We start from the raw sequence: 18,979 nt of genomic DNA, 5'->3' as shown, positions 1-18,979 counted from the left end.
TATTTTAAAACATGACACCATTTCCCATTATTTCTCAAAATATGCAAATAGAGACTAAAACCAGGAGACATTTTAATAGGGAATGTATGCACTGGCTAATTTAGGCTTCTATGTTTCGGTGACATATGCACGGGGGTCAGAATGTCTGTGAGAAGTCACCATTTCTTTCAATCAACCTTCCCACGCAGGCTTTCTATTTCCAGCCCTGTTGCTATCCTTCTCCACTTGGACAGGGGAAAGGGGAGGGAGCAGGGCAGCAAAACACACACTGCCTTCAGAGAATATTTCCAGAGGCTGAGGTCATCCGCAAAGCAGCCGTTTTTCAGCTTGGGGGAAGATGACAGAAGAGAGCCTGGGCTGATTCAAGCCACATGCTGGGCGTTAAGAGTGAGACAAGGCTTCAGCCCAACTGCAGCAGCAGCTTAGGACTTTTGGAGCAAAAACACCCTGGGTGCAACAAAGCCTTGCTAGAGATGATGGACAACCTCTGCCAAGAGAGACTACAACAACAAGGCCCAAGCAAGCCAGAAAACAGACAATCACAGTAGCAGGAGGCTCTTGACACCATCCTTTTCTAGCAGTTGACAAAAAGTAGAGAGGATCATTGTTGTTGTTTTTTGGTCCACTAACTGACCCAGTCATTGCACAGAGATGGGGAGGTTTAAATGGTCTTTAGACCAAAGCATAGAAGGGTTCAGAGCATGGCCTCCCTGCGCTGGGGTGTGTGTGTCATGTTTAGTCTATATTTGGGCAGAGCATGCCTGTTTCTCCTGTTGCATCTAGGGGTGTCTATTAGGAACACCAACCAAACTTATTAGCTATGAGCCCCTTGCATTTGCTAGGCCCCCCCAAAGCAGCAGCCTGGGGAGGACAACTCTGGTGTTTTGATCTTTTAACATACCGTGATGGCAAGAAAAACAAGCAAGCTGACGTTCGTTGTCGTTCTCCTCGGTGGAGGCGCTGCAACCGTTTCCTCAAATGAGCCCAGACTCCTGTAAAGAGCTTAGAAAAATATGGGTTGACTAATTTCCTGGCAAGAGAACAAAAACAAAAAACTCTGCTGGCACCATGCAGGAAAAACTGAATTGTGAAGAAGCAAGCAAATGAACTTGAGTCTTTAATGAAAAATATGTTACAACATTCATACACGTTATATTTTCCTATCAAGGTATTCTTTAAAAAAAATAAGAGCAATACCATTTTTAAAAAGGCGATTTTCTAAAGCAGCATAGGTACCATCCTTAGCGGGAATCTTACCAAACCACTGCAAAGTCCAATATTTCAGTGTCTCTGTGTATGGTCTGGCTGCTAAAGTTGTCTGATGCAACAATCCTGGTAAATTCAGTTTGCCTGAAGGTAGCGTACATTTTTGGAGCAGGCAGAGAAGGAAATTGAGATAGTCCAGTTCACACCAAGAGCAGCCACTTGAGAGATCGGGAATTGTATTACACTTCATAATGTAATAACCCACGGAGAGGAGGAAGATGCAAATCCTCAGTGGTGGCAGGACAGTTAATAAAAATAGTTCAGTAGGACAGAGGCACAAAAGGGACTGGTTTTTACAAATCAGAATTCAAAAAGAAGTTAGGTCCGCAACAAGGGTATAACTGTGATGAACTCCTCCTCTGCCGCCCTCTGTTTGGAACAGAACTTCATTTATTCATTCATTTCAGCATCCCCTCCTGTTCCAGTGAGAAATCCGCTGAGCAGCCATACGTAAGAGTCATCCCTGAAGCAAAGAGTGTTGCTCCTCACTGATAAACAAAGGGAACCTTTCTGAGAAGAAGGGATTCAAAGAAAGGAAAAGGCTGCCAAGGCGCTAATGCTAAACAAAGACACATTAAGAGCATGTCTGCTTTTTTGTGGGCGAGTGTCGGCTACGGGAGGAAAAGCACACAACCCTGACCTTTTCCATTCCAAACAGTTGTCCAGGCTTTGCTATGGATGGGTTTCATTGAGTTCGTCACCATTAGTTGGCTACCAGGAGCTGAAGTCTCCAAAGCCTGTGCTTTTTTTCTCTTTCTTTGCAGCTGCACTGGTGGACGGTCCGTCATCTTCTGACGCTCGCTTCCTATCATGGAATACCACAGGATCATTTATTTATTTATTACATTTTATTACATCTTTCCCCCCACTCTTGATCCTATGAGCTCCCTTACATCTTTTCACACACACTCTGGGAAGTAAGGTGGGAAAGAGGCTGACCCAAGTTTAGCCCATTGGATTTGTGGTTGAATAAAGGATATGAACCCAGGTTTCCCCAAACTAATGACTGAGTACATGGCCTTTACCCTTCTCTAAGCATCCTCAGTTGCCTTACCACCAAACCCAAAACTGCCTTGCTCTGACAGCAGTTTTCCAAGGTTGCAGGCAGAGGTCTAGTCAAGTAGTAACAGGAGATGTTAGGGATTGAATCTGCAACCTGCACTCACAGCTTTGTGCTTCACTGCTGAGCCATAGTCATGGAGTAGTGGAGCACTTGTGCCACCTCTTATGTCCAACAATGTACAGTGGTACCCCGGGATACGAATGCGTCGCCTTACGAAATTCCCAGGTTACGAAAAAAAATTATTTAAAAAAACTGTTCCGCGTTACGAAAGTTTTTTCGGGTTACGAAAAAACTTTTGGTGCTTTTCGGCGCGATTTCACACCAAATCGCGGCTTTTCCCCATTAGCGCCTATGGCAATTCGGCTTGCGAAAGTCTTCCGGGTTACGAAAAGGGCAGCGGAACGAATTAATTTCGTAACCCGGGGGACCACTGTAGTAGCCTTTTGCGCTCAGGATAACCTAAGCTGCTATGAGGAAAGGCTAGTTGGAAATGCAGGCGCAAGAATGGCTCCCACTGTGGAGTTGGACTGTAGTTTAGAAAACTTGGGACAGTATCTGGATTTAGATGACAGAAAAAGGGTGCTTTGAAGACCACCTCAAGGAACACCAGGTGAGAAACGCAGCCTTGTTTGCTCTTGTCTAAGTCTTATTCCTGTGACTTCTTGAGCAAGACTGGGTGAAGTTATACTGGGATAGAGAGTGGGTCACTACTGTAATTCTCTTTTCCTTCAAAAAGGGAAACATTGGCCTGTTACAGACTGCCAAAATAAAACTGCTTCGAGTCTCTTTGGAGGTATGCTATTTACATGATGCATGCATCCCAAGAATCCAGAAGCTGCACCAAAGCTGCACTCCAGTGCTTAGGAATGGAGTGTGGCTTTGGCGCGACCTCCGGACTCTTAGGACCCAAGCATCATTTAAATAGCATACCTCCAAAGAGACCCGAAGCAGCTTTATTTTGGCAGTCTGTAACAGGCCATTGATTTCTATGTGTAGCTTCAATAGTTCAGGAATGCTGGTGAGATTGGGGGCAAGAATGGGTGCTCCCTTGTCTGACACAATAAAAATGTGCTGGATTATTTTACAACTTGGAAGCTGTTTATTCAGTGGTACCTGGGGATCAACAACAGTCAGAAGGGAGACATGAGCCAGCTAGGTTCTCTCCACCATTTTCAGCTACAAAATGCCTGGTATGTATTGGGGGGGAAACAGTTTAAGGCAAGCCATCAGTGAATAAGGGAATGGGCTTCAGCTTGTCAGACCTGGGACCCACATTTAGACCCAACTGACAACAAAGAACCTACTTTTAATTTTTTAGCTTTCATGTCAAACTGTCCCTGGGGAATTATTTATCCTCAGGCACTTTGTCTCTCTTACAAACACATTTTTTCTCCCTCTCATAGTCTCTCCTGCTATTTTAGGGCTGGCACTACAGGCTGCATGTGGTCTGGGGAACCGATTTTCTAGATCCTGAAGCCCCCACCAGTGCAGCAAAGTCCCCCAACTCTCCTGTTTAAAAATAACATATTGATGTGGTTTTCAGTAACGTTTTGCCCCCAAAACATACAGAAAGCACTCAGATGCATGAAAACACACAAAAATACCTCCACCCCACCTCCACAAGTGCTCCAGAGCCCTGTGATACCCCCAAATACCTCCGTTAGCACATGGGGGGGGGCGAAGTTGTAGGGGTAATGGCCGCCTGGCCCCTACACAGTGGCACATCCCTATCCTAATTTTGCAGTGAGCATTGTGCAACTTTTATATATATAGAAACTAAACCATCAGACGTGGGCCCAAACAAGGACAAAGACTGAGGAAGAGCCAGAATGTGGAAAAATAACTACCTGCTTTAGGTGCAAAAGGCAGATTCAGTCCCTGGTACTTCCATTTAAAAGACTTGAGAGCAGGGGACAGATGAAGACTCGAACTGAGACCCCAGAGCAGGCAAGACAGGGAGGCTATGAGCACAGATAGTTCAATCTGGCAGAAGGTACCTCCTATGTCATGAAAGCATGGCACAATGTCATTTGTCCATGCAAAACCAGGCACACACATTCAGGAAAGCAAAAGGCTTGCACTTACGCTGCTGCTATATTAATGTACTTCCCGACACCCTCGCGGTACGTTTTGGGAGTGGGACTCTCCTTCTTTGGGACCACAGCTTTGGATGCCCCCTTTGCAGCCTCTTCCTCTTCCTGGGCCTTCTCTCTCTCCCTGGCAACCTTGGTGGAGAAAATACACAACCAGGTGAACCTTCTAAAAAAAGCATGTCCACAGCAGGAGCGTCAATGCTAGTCAGGACAGCGTCCGGCCCAAAGGCCGGACCACCTGCAGTCCAGGCAGCCAGATGCCCAGGAACTCAAATCCCTCAAAGATTATGTGCTGCCCACAAGCCTCTTGCTTTCTCAGTTTATGACAGTGGAGCCAGGACTGGAAACTGCAAAGCAGTAACCTTCCTGGACAAGGAGGCTGCTATTGCCAAACAGAACATCACTTTGACTTGGATGGGTTCACTGTGAACACAGCTGTTCCCTCAACAGCCTACGAAGAAATGCCAAGTTTCTGCCAAGTTTGTAAGCAGCTGCAAACCAACCATAGAGGGAAAAAAGGTCCTGTGTTGGAGCACTGACCCAGACTCTGATGAATCACAGCCCAGAGTCGAGGAGGCTGAGACTCATGCAAGCCCTAGTTGCGCAGAAGCCAAACACTGAGGCCACATAGGAGTCAGGCACTGGATGCCACTGCAGAATGTCACCAGCTTAATTGTCACTCCCATCTCAAGATACATTTCAACAAAGGTAGTGAGAGATTTGAAGCATTAACGTTTAAGTGGCACTTTATCCAAACGCTGTCAGCACTCTGTTTAAGAACATGCCTCAAGATGGTCAGATTCTTTTGTCCATCCAGCCCAGGACTGTCTAGGTGATCCAAGTATGTCATCTGCAATAGATCATCAAGGATTTGACTCCCCAATTGTTTTAACAATAGCCACATCTCTCCCCACACTCCCATGCTAAACTGAAGAAAGCTGCGGCCCTGCAAGGGGGGGGGGGGGGACAGAACAGGAATGCTTAAAATCTGGTTCTAGCCCCAAAGTCAATTTCTTGGGCTAAGATGCAAAATGCAGCCTTCTGCTCCTTAACTCTGTGGAAGGTTCCCCCCTCCTGCTTTTTTTTGAGCCACTATTTTGTGTGTGGCTCCCACAAAGTAGAAAAAGCAATATAAATCCTGTAAGCCTGAAGTGGCTGCAGAGACACTTGCTAAGACTCCAGGAGACAAAAAGATTTTGAGAACAAATCCTCCTCTCTCCTTGCATACTTTTGGGAACCTTTTGACTGTTGTAGAGTTCTGAGGATCTCAAAAACTTGCCGCCACATCCTGCACCCTTGGTTTAATAAAGGCCCTGCCCTGAGATTTTGGGGTTTGTCTTATGGCCACCATAACCATCACATATGTTCAATTTCATGCATAAGTCGAGGGAAGTTGGGGCCAAAATAATGGATTTTGATATCACACATGGAGGGTCAAATTTTGGGGCTCAGCATGAGTTCCTCAGAGGCTATTTGGTGTTTCCCTGCTGCAGCAGACAGAGGCCGCTCCTCTGCTGTGGTGGGGAAATACCAAAGAGCATTGTTGCTGCCATTTTTCCTTCTAGGCAGCGCACAAGGCTGCCAGAGACGATAGAGGCATTGGGTGCTTTTTTAAGGTTGTCCCGGGATGGATCACAGTGAGAGCTCCCCACTCATAATAAAGAGCTTTCAACAAGTGCCAAGAAGGCTTTCTTGCCTTCCCTGCCTTGCAGAGGTGGGGGAGTGGGAAGTGGGTGCTACAAGATCCTTTGCATACTGATATTCCAAACTAACAAGGTTTTGCCATTGAATTCGGTGCCTATCAATGCCTCTGTCCTCACCTGAGCATCTGCTTCTTCATACGGATCAACAAAAACTGTTGTTGTCTTAATTTTGATTTCCTCCTAAGAAGAAAATGGAGAGAGAAAAAGCATGCTTCACTGGACTGCCATTTCCCTGCACTTCAGCTGAAACGACAGAGACGCAGAGTACATCGAAAGACAACATTCAGTCTGCCCAGTTAGTATTTCTGCAAGCAATTTTACCTTGGGACGGTCAGTTTTCGGATCACTCTCCACGTTCTCCATCGCTGTCAGGGTTTCAAAGCCACCAACCACTCTGTAAAAGACAAGAGGACCAATCTGCTCAGTGGATACAAAGCTGGATACAAAGCCAGATTGTGCCGGTGGGGACTCAAGAGAACATCAGTTCAAAACAGCAAGAGGGCTGGCATGCTCAAGGTTATTTAGCTGATCCAACAATAATAAAATACTAATAATCTGCTAATTTCCCTGGCTATCTCTTCTCTCTATGCAATCTGCATGGCTCAGATCTACCACAATGCAATAAAGTTGCTGCCAGAAACAGGGCCTGTGCAATGATGGCTTCAAGGCTGGGCCAACATCTTCCTCAATGGGGTGGAGAGATACACCATTTTACTTGGGGTTCAGAAAAGGAATGGAAGACCCAAGTCTCTTGGCTAATGTGCGGCTTGCTACGTTTTGGCAAGACACTTTCAGAGTTCATAAATGGTGCTCTATACATCTCCCCTGAGTGGACTGTCTCTGGTTTTGTTTGGAAAAGATGTCAGCTTTGGACAAGCAATAATACAGCACTTTATGCAAAATTACAAAACTTATTTCGCAATGCCGCAACAACAGCAAACTTGGTGGGAACACGCAGTGATGCTGTAGACTAAAAGGCCTTCCTCCAGTTTCTATCTGAATTGTATGTGGCTCACCATTAGGTTGAGCAGAGGAAAATAAAAATAAACAGATAATGTCTTCGTTGGTCTTTCCTCTGGAAACCTGGGGGGTATGCTTCAGGCCTCACAAGCCTTTCCAGCAAGCTGTTCCGCAAATTATTTTTGCATACTTCAAAAATAATCCAAGACAGAAGTTCCATTTTATTATGACGCTTCAGGCTGACAACAACAGAACCTTTTATAATGCCGAAGATTCAAAGCCAATCTAACATATGCGTTCTGCATTTTTAATTGCCCCTGAAGCAACTTCACCATTTAAATACTGGAGCTTCTCTCCCAAATTTCAAGTATTTTTTTTTTGCAAGGGGGTGGTGGTGTTGTTCTTTAGTTACATTTTGATCATTCAAAATACCCAGAGTAAAACATGCTGGGAACCTTAGGAAAATCTGCCCCCAACATCAGCCCCAAAACAACATTTTTCAGAAATGCAATTTTGGTAACTTTCTGCGCAGAAGCGCACGGAGCGCAACGGGTGGCGAGTCCCATTGGGCGCCGTGGGGTGCACGCGCCGCCGTGCCACCGCATGCACAAGCCCCATTCCTTCCAATGGGGCTTGAGCATGCGCAGAATTCGGCTTACGTGGCAGGGTCTGGAACGGATCCCCCAGGTAAGCCGAGGGCGCGCTGTACTTTTTAAAAAGCTGCAACTATGAAATATCTCAAGGAAGTAAATCCTGTATGTACTCATGGATAAGTTTAGACATTTTGGTAAAAAAAAAATTGACCCCAAAAAACCTGACTCAACTTATCCCTGGCTCAGTGTAAGTACTGGACTTTAAGTCTTCCTAAGGGGGAAAAATGGAGCATTCTCAGGTAAGGCAAGAGTGCAATCTGTCCTGGACTAAACTCTACTTTCTCATCCATTCAGCCTTTAGTGAGAGCAGTTATGCCTGCAGAAATTTTGTAATTTCTTTGGCATTGTTTGCTTCATCCTTTAGATCTTTTGTTATATGCCACTAAGTTTTACCTTTGACTTATCTATGGGTCATATCAGAATCCATACTTTTCACCCCAAAACCTGTCCTCAACATATACAGGAGGTCGGCTTGTAGTCCAGTATATATGGTAGTTTGGGGACCACATAGGATTCTGGTTCAAGAAGTGATGTGCTTGGGAGTAAGAGAGGGTTAAATTCTTCTCTTCCCTTTAGCTGCTCAACATAAACTAGCAAATTTAGGGGGAGGGAGGAAATCAAGGATGGATCTTTGGTGTAACCTATAGTTTAATTCTCAGAGGAAAACTACACATTACATGTGAACCTTGGGCATGAAAACCTTGAGTAAAAAGAAAAAAGCTTTGGCATGGAAGAGGAACTTTGAAGCAGAGACATAGCAGAGGGAAGGAAGAGTGTGCAACCATCTCCTATCTGCCATTTTTCTGCCCGCAATTGCCTCTCTTTCCAAGCAGCTATCCATGGAGTCCAAAAATGATTTTAGTACTTCCAAGCTGAACCCAACACTGAGTTTCTCACATACATTACTGTGTCACGTGAAGCGCAAGGAACCACAAACTCCTGTGAGGCTGGTCCCATAAGGACTTTCTATGGGCCCTGTAACTAGCCTCAGTTAGCACTCTGGGTTGCAGCACTTTGGACTCACCAAAGATTACAAAGAAATAATGGATAGAACACTCTTGGAAGACATGAAAGCCTCAAACAAATGCTACACATTATTCTAATTATCACTGCAGCCCAGTTCTGAGTGAGGTATTTCACACTTATGGGGGGGAAAAGGGAGCTGCACACTACTGGAAGCCTTGTAAAAGCGCCACTCTCTAAATTTATGCCGACATTCAAAGGGAGCGCTTCTCAGCCTAGTGGACATCTGTGCTGTGTATGTTTCTTTTCACTTGTGTGTTTTTCTCTTCCCTAAATTACATCAATTAAACCTTCTGCCATATTGCGCTGGCATGGGCCCAGGCCCCAAACAAAAAAAACCCCCGCCGTTTCCCGCTCGGAAGACAATGCCGAAAAACGACATATATAAACATAATAAATGTAATGCTTTAGGGAAGAAAGCAAACACACGGGGGAAGGAAGGAAAGACAACGGGCTGCTAAGGGGAAAATCCACAAAAGATCCGCTCCAAAAATGTGCCTTGACCAGAGAAGATGGAGGTTGAAGCAGTGTGTCCTTTATAGCTGGAAACAGCTGTGTATGTTTTGTCGCTGTTATCTGCCCTGACACCAGCTGTGACTTATGGCAACCCTCGGAATGAGAGACCTCCAAGAGACCTGGTTACAAACTGCCATGTTCGGCGCTTGCAAAAGAAGGGCGACTGAGTCAATCGATCTGTAATGTGGTCTCCCTCTTTTCTTACCCATCATTCATGTCCTTTTCCAGTGACTCCCAATTGTCTCATGATATGGCCAAACTACAATAGACTTCTGTGGGGTAATTTAAGTTTTCTAAGGCTTCCACCTTTGCTAAGGAAACAAAAATACTGACTATCAAAAAATGTCAAAGACAAGCCTGTTTGGGTCTAGCTTTAAACCAGCAGAACAGCAGAAACGTGCCTTTGTCTAACTGTGCTTCCCTAAGAACTGAGACTGACTCCAAAAACAACAGGCACATAGTTTGTACTTTAAAACAAAAGTTTACTAATGGCTTTAACCTATATTTACGTAGAAGCTGTATCCTAATCCAGCTAGTGAATAGAATCATAGAGTTGGAAGAGACCGCAAGGGCCATCCAGTCCCTAAAAGAAATATTTATCTCACCATCTTTCCAAAAGAAGTTTAGAAAGCAAGGAAGATAGAAACACAACAGCTCAGTTGAAAATATTTTGAGAGGATGTGTTAGTCCCAAATGGGGAGTGACCTAAGTCACATAGTTAGTCTGAACGAGACGGGGAGAGAGTTTGCATACAGGAATTCCCTATCTATCAAAGGAGGGGGAAAGAGAACGCAAAACTCTTCCAACAACTGTGAAGTCAAAGGCTTTCATGACAGGCATCCATAGATTTTTGTGGGTTTTTCATGCCATGTGGCCATGTTCTAGAAGAGTTTGTTCCTGATGTTTCGCCAGCATCTGTGGCTGGCATCTTAAGAGAAAGATACCAGCCACAGGTGCTGGCAAAACGTCAGAAATAAACTCTTCTAAAACATGGCCACATGGCACGAAAAACCCACAAAAATCTTCCAACAACTCCCTTTAGTCTTTCTGGTGAGAAAGCAGGCCTGATTTGCTCTTGGACCCATTTATTTCCCCTTTTTGGCAGTCCATGGTATCCACCAAGCTCCCCTCCAGCATCATATTTGCAATGAGATGTATGAGTTGGTGACCCTCTTTTTAATTAAAGCAGAGAGAGCAACTCCTGGATCTCATTTTTGTGGCCTTTAATGCCCCTCCAGCAATCCCCCAAAGTGCCCCAACTAGTGTGATTTGGGGGCAATCTTGTCTCCAAAGCCATACAGAAAGCCCCCCAAATGCATGAAAATTTATGAAAATGCCCCTCAACCCCCCCAATCATTCCACAGCCCTGAACTATTCCCAGTGTGATATCAAATCCTGTCGCCATTTTGAGAAGGACTGCAGAGGAAGACAGAGGTATTTGAGTTTATGTTAACCACGTACGAGTCTGGGGAGGAAATATTGCCCCTAGCCCTTGTGCAGTTGCCAAGCCCAACTTAAAGACTACCTATGACTTTTAGCCTCAGCCACAATGGGTTTGTTGTTTTGGTACTACTGTGCAACTACATAGTGGAAATAGAGCTGGTGTAAAATTATGCCGGTGAAGCTACAGTGGAGTTCCTTGACTGCACCAATCACACAACAGACGACACTGTTGTGTGTCCTTCTATTGCACAGTAGTCAATCCAACTCCCCCCCCAAATCCACTTCTGGAACCTGTTCAAGTCTAAAATCTGGACAGTGTCACTACTTGAGCAATTGTTTATGTCCACATAACAGGGACTGCACTGAATGGGATACCACCCAAGTGCAGCCTACAAAAAAGTACCACCAGGGTAAAGCCAAAAGAACAGGATTTTGATCATAAGTGTTCAGTCTATATTGGGAATCTACTGATTATATTGGCAAACAACTTTATATGTGTCCAGCTTCCATGCAGAGCACTTCACAAAATCCACTGTTTACAGCCAAGACACTGTCATACCTGTTCAAACTCAGTGGACTCACAATGCGAGGATTCATATCAGGCATTTCTCAAACTACAATACTCATCTCTCTTAGCTGTCTACAATCCCCCTGCAACCATGTTCCATCCATCCATCCATCCATCGACACAATACACAAATACAAGATATTCTGGATAACACCCCCTATATTTGATGAAATGGATTGTAGTCCCTAAAACCCCAAACTAGAATAAATGTGTTAAGTTTTAAGGCTGCTCTTTTTGTTGCAACAGGTTAACACTGCAAGCAATCTGGAATTTGCTTTTTATGAACTCAGGAGGAAATGGTGCAATCACATTTTTAGGTCCTCCTACAGTGACATTGGCACAACAGCTCATAATTTAGGAGCCTCTTAATCAAGATTTACTATTATATTAGCTGAAGTAAAAATAGCTGTGAAAAGATGTGAAAGATCACACGTATCTCCATAACATACATTCTCCTCCATGAATCTGTGATCATGAATCATGAGGGCTGTGGTAGGGGGCAGTATTATTTTTAGTTGCAGTACAACTTACCGCTTGCTTTTAACTGCGCAGACACGCTTTTCTACATGAAATGCAGTGAGGAACTATTCCACCAACCTCTCTCTTTCTCTTCTAAGCCCTTGGTTTTCCATGCAACACTCCTTTTTTGATATAACACACTTTCTAGAACACATCTCAATATAGGACGCCATCGATCTTAAGTGAGCAATTTTGAAGGGTTGGGGAATGCATTGACCCTATTTTACAGGCTGAATATTAAGCCGACCCTATGCCGATATAGTGCCCTAGTCAGTATGCCTAATAAATGGACTGCACTACCAAAGTGAAAAAAACTAACGTACACAGCGGGCATTTTGCTTGTTTTCACCTGCCACCAGAATGCAAACTCAAAACATCACACAGCACTCAGTAAAATACCCCAAACCATGTACCTTTCTATTGTTATTACATTTTAGTTTTGCCCTAGTCTAAGAGGTCTAGGGCAGTAATGTGACCTGTGTTCTACTATGCTCACCACAATACTGTAAGGTAGGCCAGTCTGACAGATAAAGGGCTGAGTCAAGATGTTTTGGTGAGCAACATGGATTCTAAACCCAGGTCTCCTTGGTCCAAGACCAACATGCTAACTCTCCTGGTCTACCTCAATTTGGTGCCCTTTAGAAACGGTGGATTACAAGACCAATGTTTAGGCGTAATAGGGTTTATAATCCAACACCTGGAAAGTACTAACTGTTTATCCGCTATTATAGTACACAGGGGAACATTAGGGATAGTAGGAAAAAGTTGTTTCCTTACCTTCCAAACACTGTGTGCTTCTTGTCTAGGTACGCACAGGAGCGGAATGTAATGAAGCTAGAGATGGGGGGAAAGACAGAGAGATCTTACAAGCACAGAATACATCTAATAACAAAAACACTCTGGGGAATTTGAGAAACACATGCAGGCCAAAGAGCTGGGAAGTGTATAGCACCCATATGAAAAGAACAAGTTGCTTTTTTCCCGAGTCTGAGTGGTCATCTCTCAACTCACAGAAACAGATCTTGCACCAACAGAGAGCCTCGTTCAGAGCTTTCTAGAGATGAGTAGCTTTATGGTAGGCTCCCCACTCCTACAACTGCCCATGCTCCAGTGCACCGAGAGCACCTGTGTTCTTCATCTGCCATCCAAGCTGGAAAGCAAGACAGAATAAACCGAGGGAGGTTTTATGCAGGTTGTGCAAACCACAGTTACAGGTAAACAACCTGTTCTTCTCGATTGCTTCTGTGACACACACAAATGGGGCGATTGGCAAGCTGTGGGTGCGTGATGCCATGCCAATATCGAAGAAAGGAGGGTCCTTTTAAAGACACACCAGCCTGTGCCTTCTTAAAGTCCTGTCTGTAGTTGGCAATGAATGTGGGACTGTGGAGCTTTTTTTGTTCTTTTGCACAAACCGGGGAGTGAATGAAGCCATATGGGGTGAGCCCAAAAGCCTGTCAGAGCTGATAAGACCTCAGTACAACACAGAGGTACTGTGTTAAAACTAGGTTGCCCTCCTTAACTACTCCACAGAACAGAAAAAGCCTAGACAACTTCTGGTACTGTTCAAGACATTTGAGACAGAATGCTAATGCCCTTTGCATGTCCAAAGGGTAGTATGCTATTGGTAGGGTTATGCGCAAGAGCAGGAATGACATTATTCTGGTTCTGGCTGTAGTTAGAATCACAGAATTGTAGCGCTGGAAGGGGCTGCAAGCTAGTACAGCCCTCTGCCATGCAGGAACCCACAACTGCAGAACTCCTGAGAGATGCAAAGATGGAGAGTACATCACCCTCCAAGGCAATCTCTTCCAATATCAAACAGCTCTTTCAGTTAAAAAAGTTATTCTAAATGTTTAGGTGGCATCTTTTTTCTTGTTATGTCACATACCAGCCAAATGGCATCTTCCCCTCCTCTACCTGAAACTGTGTATGCATTGCCACTGACTAATATGGATGGGTCGATTTAGAAAATGGGCACAAACGCATACTGATTCATATTAAATATTATGCTCTCTCTCTTCTACCAGAGATCCTTAAGGTGGCTAAAACACATTTTTAAACAAAAATAGTATAAGAAACATGCAAATTAAGTTCAGAAGCAGAAGAAGCTTTGAGAATACATAAAAGCCAATGAGTAGATCCTGACCTCAAAAGTCCAGGGGCATAGAAGACTTCCCATGCATTTACAGGATTCTGTGTACTTTGTCAGATATTACAGCCAACATGATAACAAAAGGAAAGAACAGCCAAATCATCACTTACAACTGGGATTTGTTATTGTTGGGTCCTGTATTGGCCATGCTGAGAATGCCCCGTCCCGTGTGGGACAGGTTGGGCCTGAACTCATCTTTGAAAGGCTTTCCCCAATACGACTCTCCTCCTACAATTGAACAAAGAGAGAAACAAGTTTTAAAAAGCCAATGTTATTTCCATACCTGCAAAGCCGATGTCATGCTAACCCCAAAGACATGCAGAGCATGTTAAAATACATTATTTGCAGTCTTAGGAGCCCAGCGGCCCCCATTTTCTCAAATTTATTAACCATCCTAGTACAACTTTTACTATTCGTTAACAATTCTTTCCTATCTACTGACAAATGCACTTGCCTCTCCATTTGGTTCTCACAACAAGCCTAAGGGGTGGCTCAGACTAAGTATCTACAGCGCTGTGTAAATTTACAGTGCTATATAAATAAAGCTTAATAATAATAGTAATAATAATAATAATAAGTATAACAACAACAACAACAATAATAAGTATGCATGACTGGCCCATAGTCAGTCTCAAGACTTAGCGGGGACCTAAATCTGGATGCCCCAAATCCCCATCAAAGACTCCAACTATTAGATCACACTGTGCGCTTATGAAACAACCTTAAAATAAGTTACGTGGCTATATAATGTCCAACCTACCAACAAAGCCTGTAGGAAAAGAAACAGCTATATCTGAAATCTTGTCATTATATCACACACTAATACAAAAACCACACACCGCTTGGTGAGACTGCAGAGTAATTCCATAAGCACCAGCTTCTGATTCAAGAAGGCCTGCTGCACAATTAACAAGATGCTGCCAGAAGTGCAGCTGGAGGCAAAAAGAGAAGACTCTCAGCCAGTCCTGTCTCAAATTGATTCTAGGAGCGGGGATCCCTATGCAGCCAAACTACAGTCGGCTCTTCTTATACACAGATTCAAGCATCCACGGTTTGAAAATGTTGAAAAAAAGTATACATTTCAAATCCCAAACCTTGATTTTCCATTTTTTTAAAAGGGACACCATTTTGTTATGTCATTTTTAATGGGACTTGAGCATCCACGGATTTTGTTATCCGTGAGGGATCTTGGAACCAAAGCCCAGTGTATAACAAGGCTCCACTGTAAAACCTTTCATGTACAAGAGGGATGGAGCACCAGGAAGGGAGAAACTACAGGGGTAGGCAACCTTTTTGAGCCGGGGGCCAGGTTGCTGTCCCTCAGATAACTGGGGGGGGGGGCGAAGCCGGGGGTGGAGCTTCTGCCCTCTGGGGGTGGGGCTGTGTGCCGGGGGTAGAGCTTCCACCCTCTGGGGGCGGTGCCGCATACCGGGGGCGGAGCTTCCACCCTCCGGGGACGGGCCAGCGCTGGAGACCTCCCCGTCTTTCCCGGCCCCTAATGGGGCCCCAGGCCCTGTCAGAGGCCAGTAAAAGTGCCAGCGGGGGCCACCAGCGCTGGAGGCCTCCCTTCTTTACCGGCCCCAGGCCCAGGCCCCATCAGAGGCTGGGAAAGAGCCGGCGGGGGGTGCCAGCGCTGGAGGCCTCCCCTCTTTCCCGGCCCCTGAGGGGCCCAGGCCCCGTCAGAGGCTGGGAAAGAGCCAGCGGGGGGCGCCAGCGCTGGAGGCCTCCCCTCTTTCCCAGCCCCGCGCGCTCCTTCTCAGCCTCCACAGAGGCCAAGAGGGAAGCTGGAGGCCGCGGGGAAGGTGGCACAGCCGCGCGCAGGAGGTGCCGCCTCCACCTTCGCCTCCTCCGCCCCAGACCTCACTGCCCTCCTCTTCCTCCACCTCCTCCGCACGGCCATACATGGTGGAGGAGGAGGATGGCAGCAAGGCCCCTGCGGGTGCCCGTAGAGGCGCCCAAGCTGCGGCGGGGCGGCAATCGGCGTCAGGACTGGGCTGGGGCCGGTCCCGAGGCCTTGCTGGGCCGGATCCGGTCCACGGGCCGTAGGTTACCGACCCCTGGTCTACACAAACACACACAACTTTAGGGGGCAATCTCCTAAGGAGTATGAGTCCCTATGGCCAAATGACAACCCAACCTGCTCAGTGGGCATGGAAAACTACCCCTTCCAGAGGAAAACAGAACATCAAAATGGAAGTATTCAACTGGATCAAACTGAAGGCCCATCTCTGGGGTGGTCAATGTCTAGAGGATCTCAAGGGGCACCCCTACCTCCTCAACCACCATCCCCTAACACACACAAACCATTTTTTCTGGTGAGTTAAAAACAGACCTAAATGGCCAATTATGATCCCAGGGGAGACAACTGCCCATTTCAACAAACCCCCAAGTTGTTGTCTACATGCATGTGTTCACATGCATTTTTAGCCTCCTCTAGCGAGGTAGGTGGAGGATGGGGCAAAATGCAGGGCCTCAAGCAGAAGGACCTTCTCATGCCACCAGCTCAGCTGGCGTTGCTGGAGACTGAACCTAACACGCAGTTCATTCTGCTTTTGCACGATGTGGCAATGGCAACTGGCTTAGAAAACATTTTAAATCAAGACAGCCATGTGGGAAAGTTCAGGACTACATGGGTCTTGGTTGACCAACAAGAGTTCTTCTGATGCCATGCCCTTTATCTGGGACCTTCTACATGCAAAGCAGTGAGCTATGGTCCTTCCTTAGGGCAATGGTTCTCAGTCTTGAGATCTGAGATATTATTATATTATAATCCCCATAATCCCTAAACAGCGTGGCTGATGAACAAGGATAGTGGAAGCTGTAGGCCAACAACAGGTGAGGATAGGAGCTGCAGTTCATCTAGAGGGCCATCCATTCCTCACTGCCCTAGGGCCCATAGGAAACCTCAAAGGATGGACACAGGTCTCGCTCATACAACTGTCATGTGTCATATTTGTGCATCCCCAAAAGCTCACCACTACAGAAGGCGCAAACACCTTTCCAGTCCCAAGACACTTTAAAGCTACCATTTCTCCACTTCCACTGCTTGATGGTGAGGCTCAGGGCCTCTGTTTTTTCCCTCTAACAGAAGGGAAAGGGATTCTCAGTTTGAGCAAACGTTTGTCTGCCTGGCTGTCACTTTCATGTTATTTATGACAGACGTGACATTTCCATTCCCCTCCAGGATTATTCCTAATCAGGAGAGAAAATTCAGAGATGAATCATTTCCATAGTCCCATGGTCATCACTTCTAATCTCAATTGACAGACAATGAAAGGGGGGGGGGGGAGGATTTCCCCCCCCCCCCCCCGTTTGTGTTGTTATCAGAAACGGGAGTGAAACACCAGAAATGCACCTGAACCAGTCTGGGAAGGAGAGGTGTTGGTCTGTTTGCAGAACAAGCACCAGAATCCTCTGGAGAAGCCATGTTGTCGGCAGAACAGCGGTTGCTAGAAGCATCTGTTGTGCTCAGGAGGCTACTGCCACATGTACGTGGCAAAACAATTTGACACACCAGCAAGCGTAAAGGGAGGAGGAAGAAAGACAGCAAAGAAAGGGGAAAGGAGAAATCAGTTAGGAGAATCTCAGCCTTCCTCAACCTGTCCGGCAGAGATCTCTTTGACTACAACTCCTCAGAAACATCTGGAGATCATGGGGAGGTCTTCACATCAGGAGCTCCTGCCCCAGGGTCAAGAGCTTCAGATGTCATGCCATCCCCACATCCATCAGATTTCCATGCATCTCACTTTTTTTTTTTTTTTTTTTGCTTAAAAGCCAACTAGACATGGAGCATGGATAACTTCTCCCATATTTTTTAAATATATTCGTTCCTCCACATTTGCTGGGGTTACCTCCATGAATCTGGAAAAACTGAAAATAACAAAAACACTGTGTTGTTGCCAGAGAGAACACCTCTTTAGGAAGCTCTAGGTCCTCCAGTGCAACTCTGGGGTCAACATCTGCCAGACATTGACCATAGAACTGCGCCGGAGGAGCTACAAAGGCCTAGTGGAGTCTTCTCTCTAGGTCAGTGATGGTGAACCTATGGCACGCGTGCCAGAGGTGGCACTCAGAGCCCTCTCTGTGGGCACATGTGCCAACACCCCAGCACAGAGTTTGCCAGAGTTTGTTACTAGAAAGCCAGAAGGATATGGCACTTTGCAATAAATAAGTGGGTTTTGGGTTGTAGTTTGAGCACTCGGCCTCTAAATGGTTCACCATCACTCCTCTAGGTCTTTCAGTGCAAATTTTGGTTAACGTTATCCACAGAGTTGCACTGGAGGATCTAGATATTCCTAGAGAGAACATATTAATAAAATCCATGAATGATCAAATCCGCAAAAGTCAAAGCCGCAAATGTGGAGGGATGAGTGCTAAGTTACGCTACTGGTTAACCTCAGTACCAGTGACTCTGGGGTTGGACTTGGGGCTTTGACATCGAAAGCACATAGAACTACCACTGAGCTTTGACAACCAGCACTTGGAAAAGCTCCACCGGCCAAACTGGCGGGGTGTGTATGGTGCAGTCCAAAAAACCTTACTTCAACATTTGGATATAGACTTTCTCCAATATGGACATGAGGTTCCCAATCTTTGGGAGAGTTCCTTCTCTCTGTTCCATGACCTTCTCAGGCTCATCTTGAGGGACCAAGGGAGAGGGCCTTCTTGGTGGCTGTTCACAGACTTTGGCCTTCCCTCCCTAGGAAGGCAAGGATAGTTTCCTCCTTGCCTTCTGTCAGCAGGCAAAGACTTTTCTAATCCACCTGGCTTTTATGAATTGATAAAATTTTATGGTATGCTGTTTGGCTGGTTTTTAAAAAAATCTTTTCATGAATTTTAATGGTTTCAACTCTAGATATTGTTTGATACCTTATTAAATAACATACACACACAAACACAAACACACACCTATCCCTGATATTTTGTATGACTTTAATCTATGTGGGTCTTATTTTAATTCAGCTGCCTTGAGTCCCTTTACTGTTGATAAGGTGCGATCTAAATGATAAAATATTTG

General features: G+C 45.5%; 1 protein-coding gene across 1 annotated transcript in view; it reads right to left on the bottom strand.

The window, feature by feature from the left end:
- Nucleotides 1-1,100: 1,100 nt before the first annotated feature.
- PPIL2 (peptidylprolyl isomerase like 2) overlaps nucleotides 1,101-18,979 on the bottom strand; it is a 71,885-nt gene continuing 54,006 nt past the window's right edge. Inside the window, exons 15-20 of the mRNA XM_089489931.1 lie at nucleotides 14,073-14,190; nucleotides 12,585-12,641; nucleotides 6,447-6,519; nucleotides 6,243-6,305; nucleotides 4,415-4,554; nucleotides 1,101-2,071 (exon numbers count right to left, since the gene is read on the bottom strand). Coding sequence (XP_089346057.1) covers nucleotides 1,978-2,071; nucleotides 4,415-4,554; nucleotides 6,243-6,305; nucleotides 6,447-6,519; nucleotides 12,585-12,641; nucleotides 14,073-14,190 — 545 coding nt within the window. The 3' untranslated portion in view covers nucleotides 1,101-1,977. The remainder of the gene's footprint in view (nucleotides 2,072-4,414; nucleotides 4,555-6,242; nucleotides 6,306-6,446; nucleotides 6,520-12,584; nucleotides 12,642-14,072; nucleotides 14,191-18,979) is intronic.

The sequence above is a fragment of the Sceloporus occidentalis genome, unplaced genomic scaffold, assembly GCF_023333645.1.
Source record: "Sceloporus occidentalis isolate IW3139 unplaced genomic scaffold, rSceOcc1.0.p SCAF_41, whole genome shotgun sequence".
Classification (NCBI taxonomy): Eukaryota; Metazoa; Chordata; class Lepidosauria; order Squamata; family Phrynosomatidae; genus Sceloporus; species Sceloporus occidentalis.
This window is presented reverse-complemented; position numbering and strand designations above follow the sequence as displayed.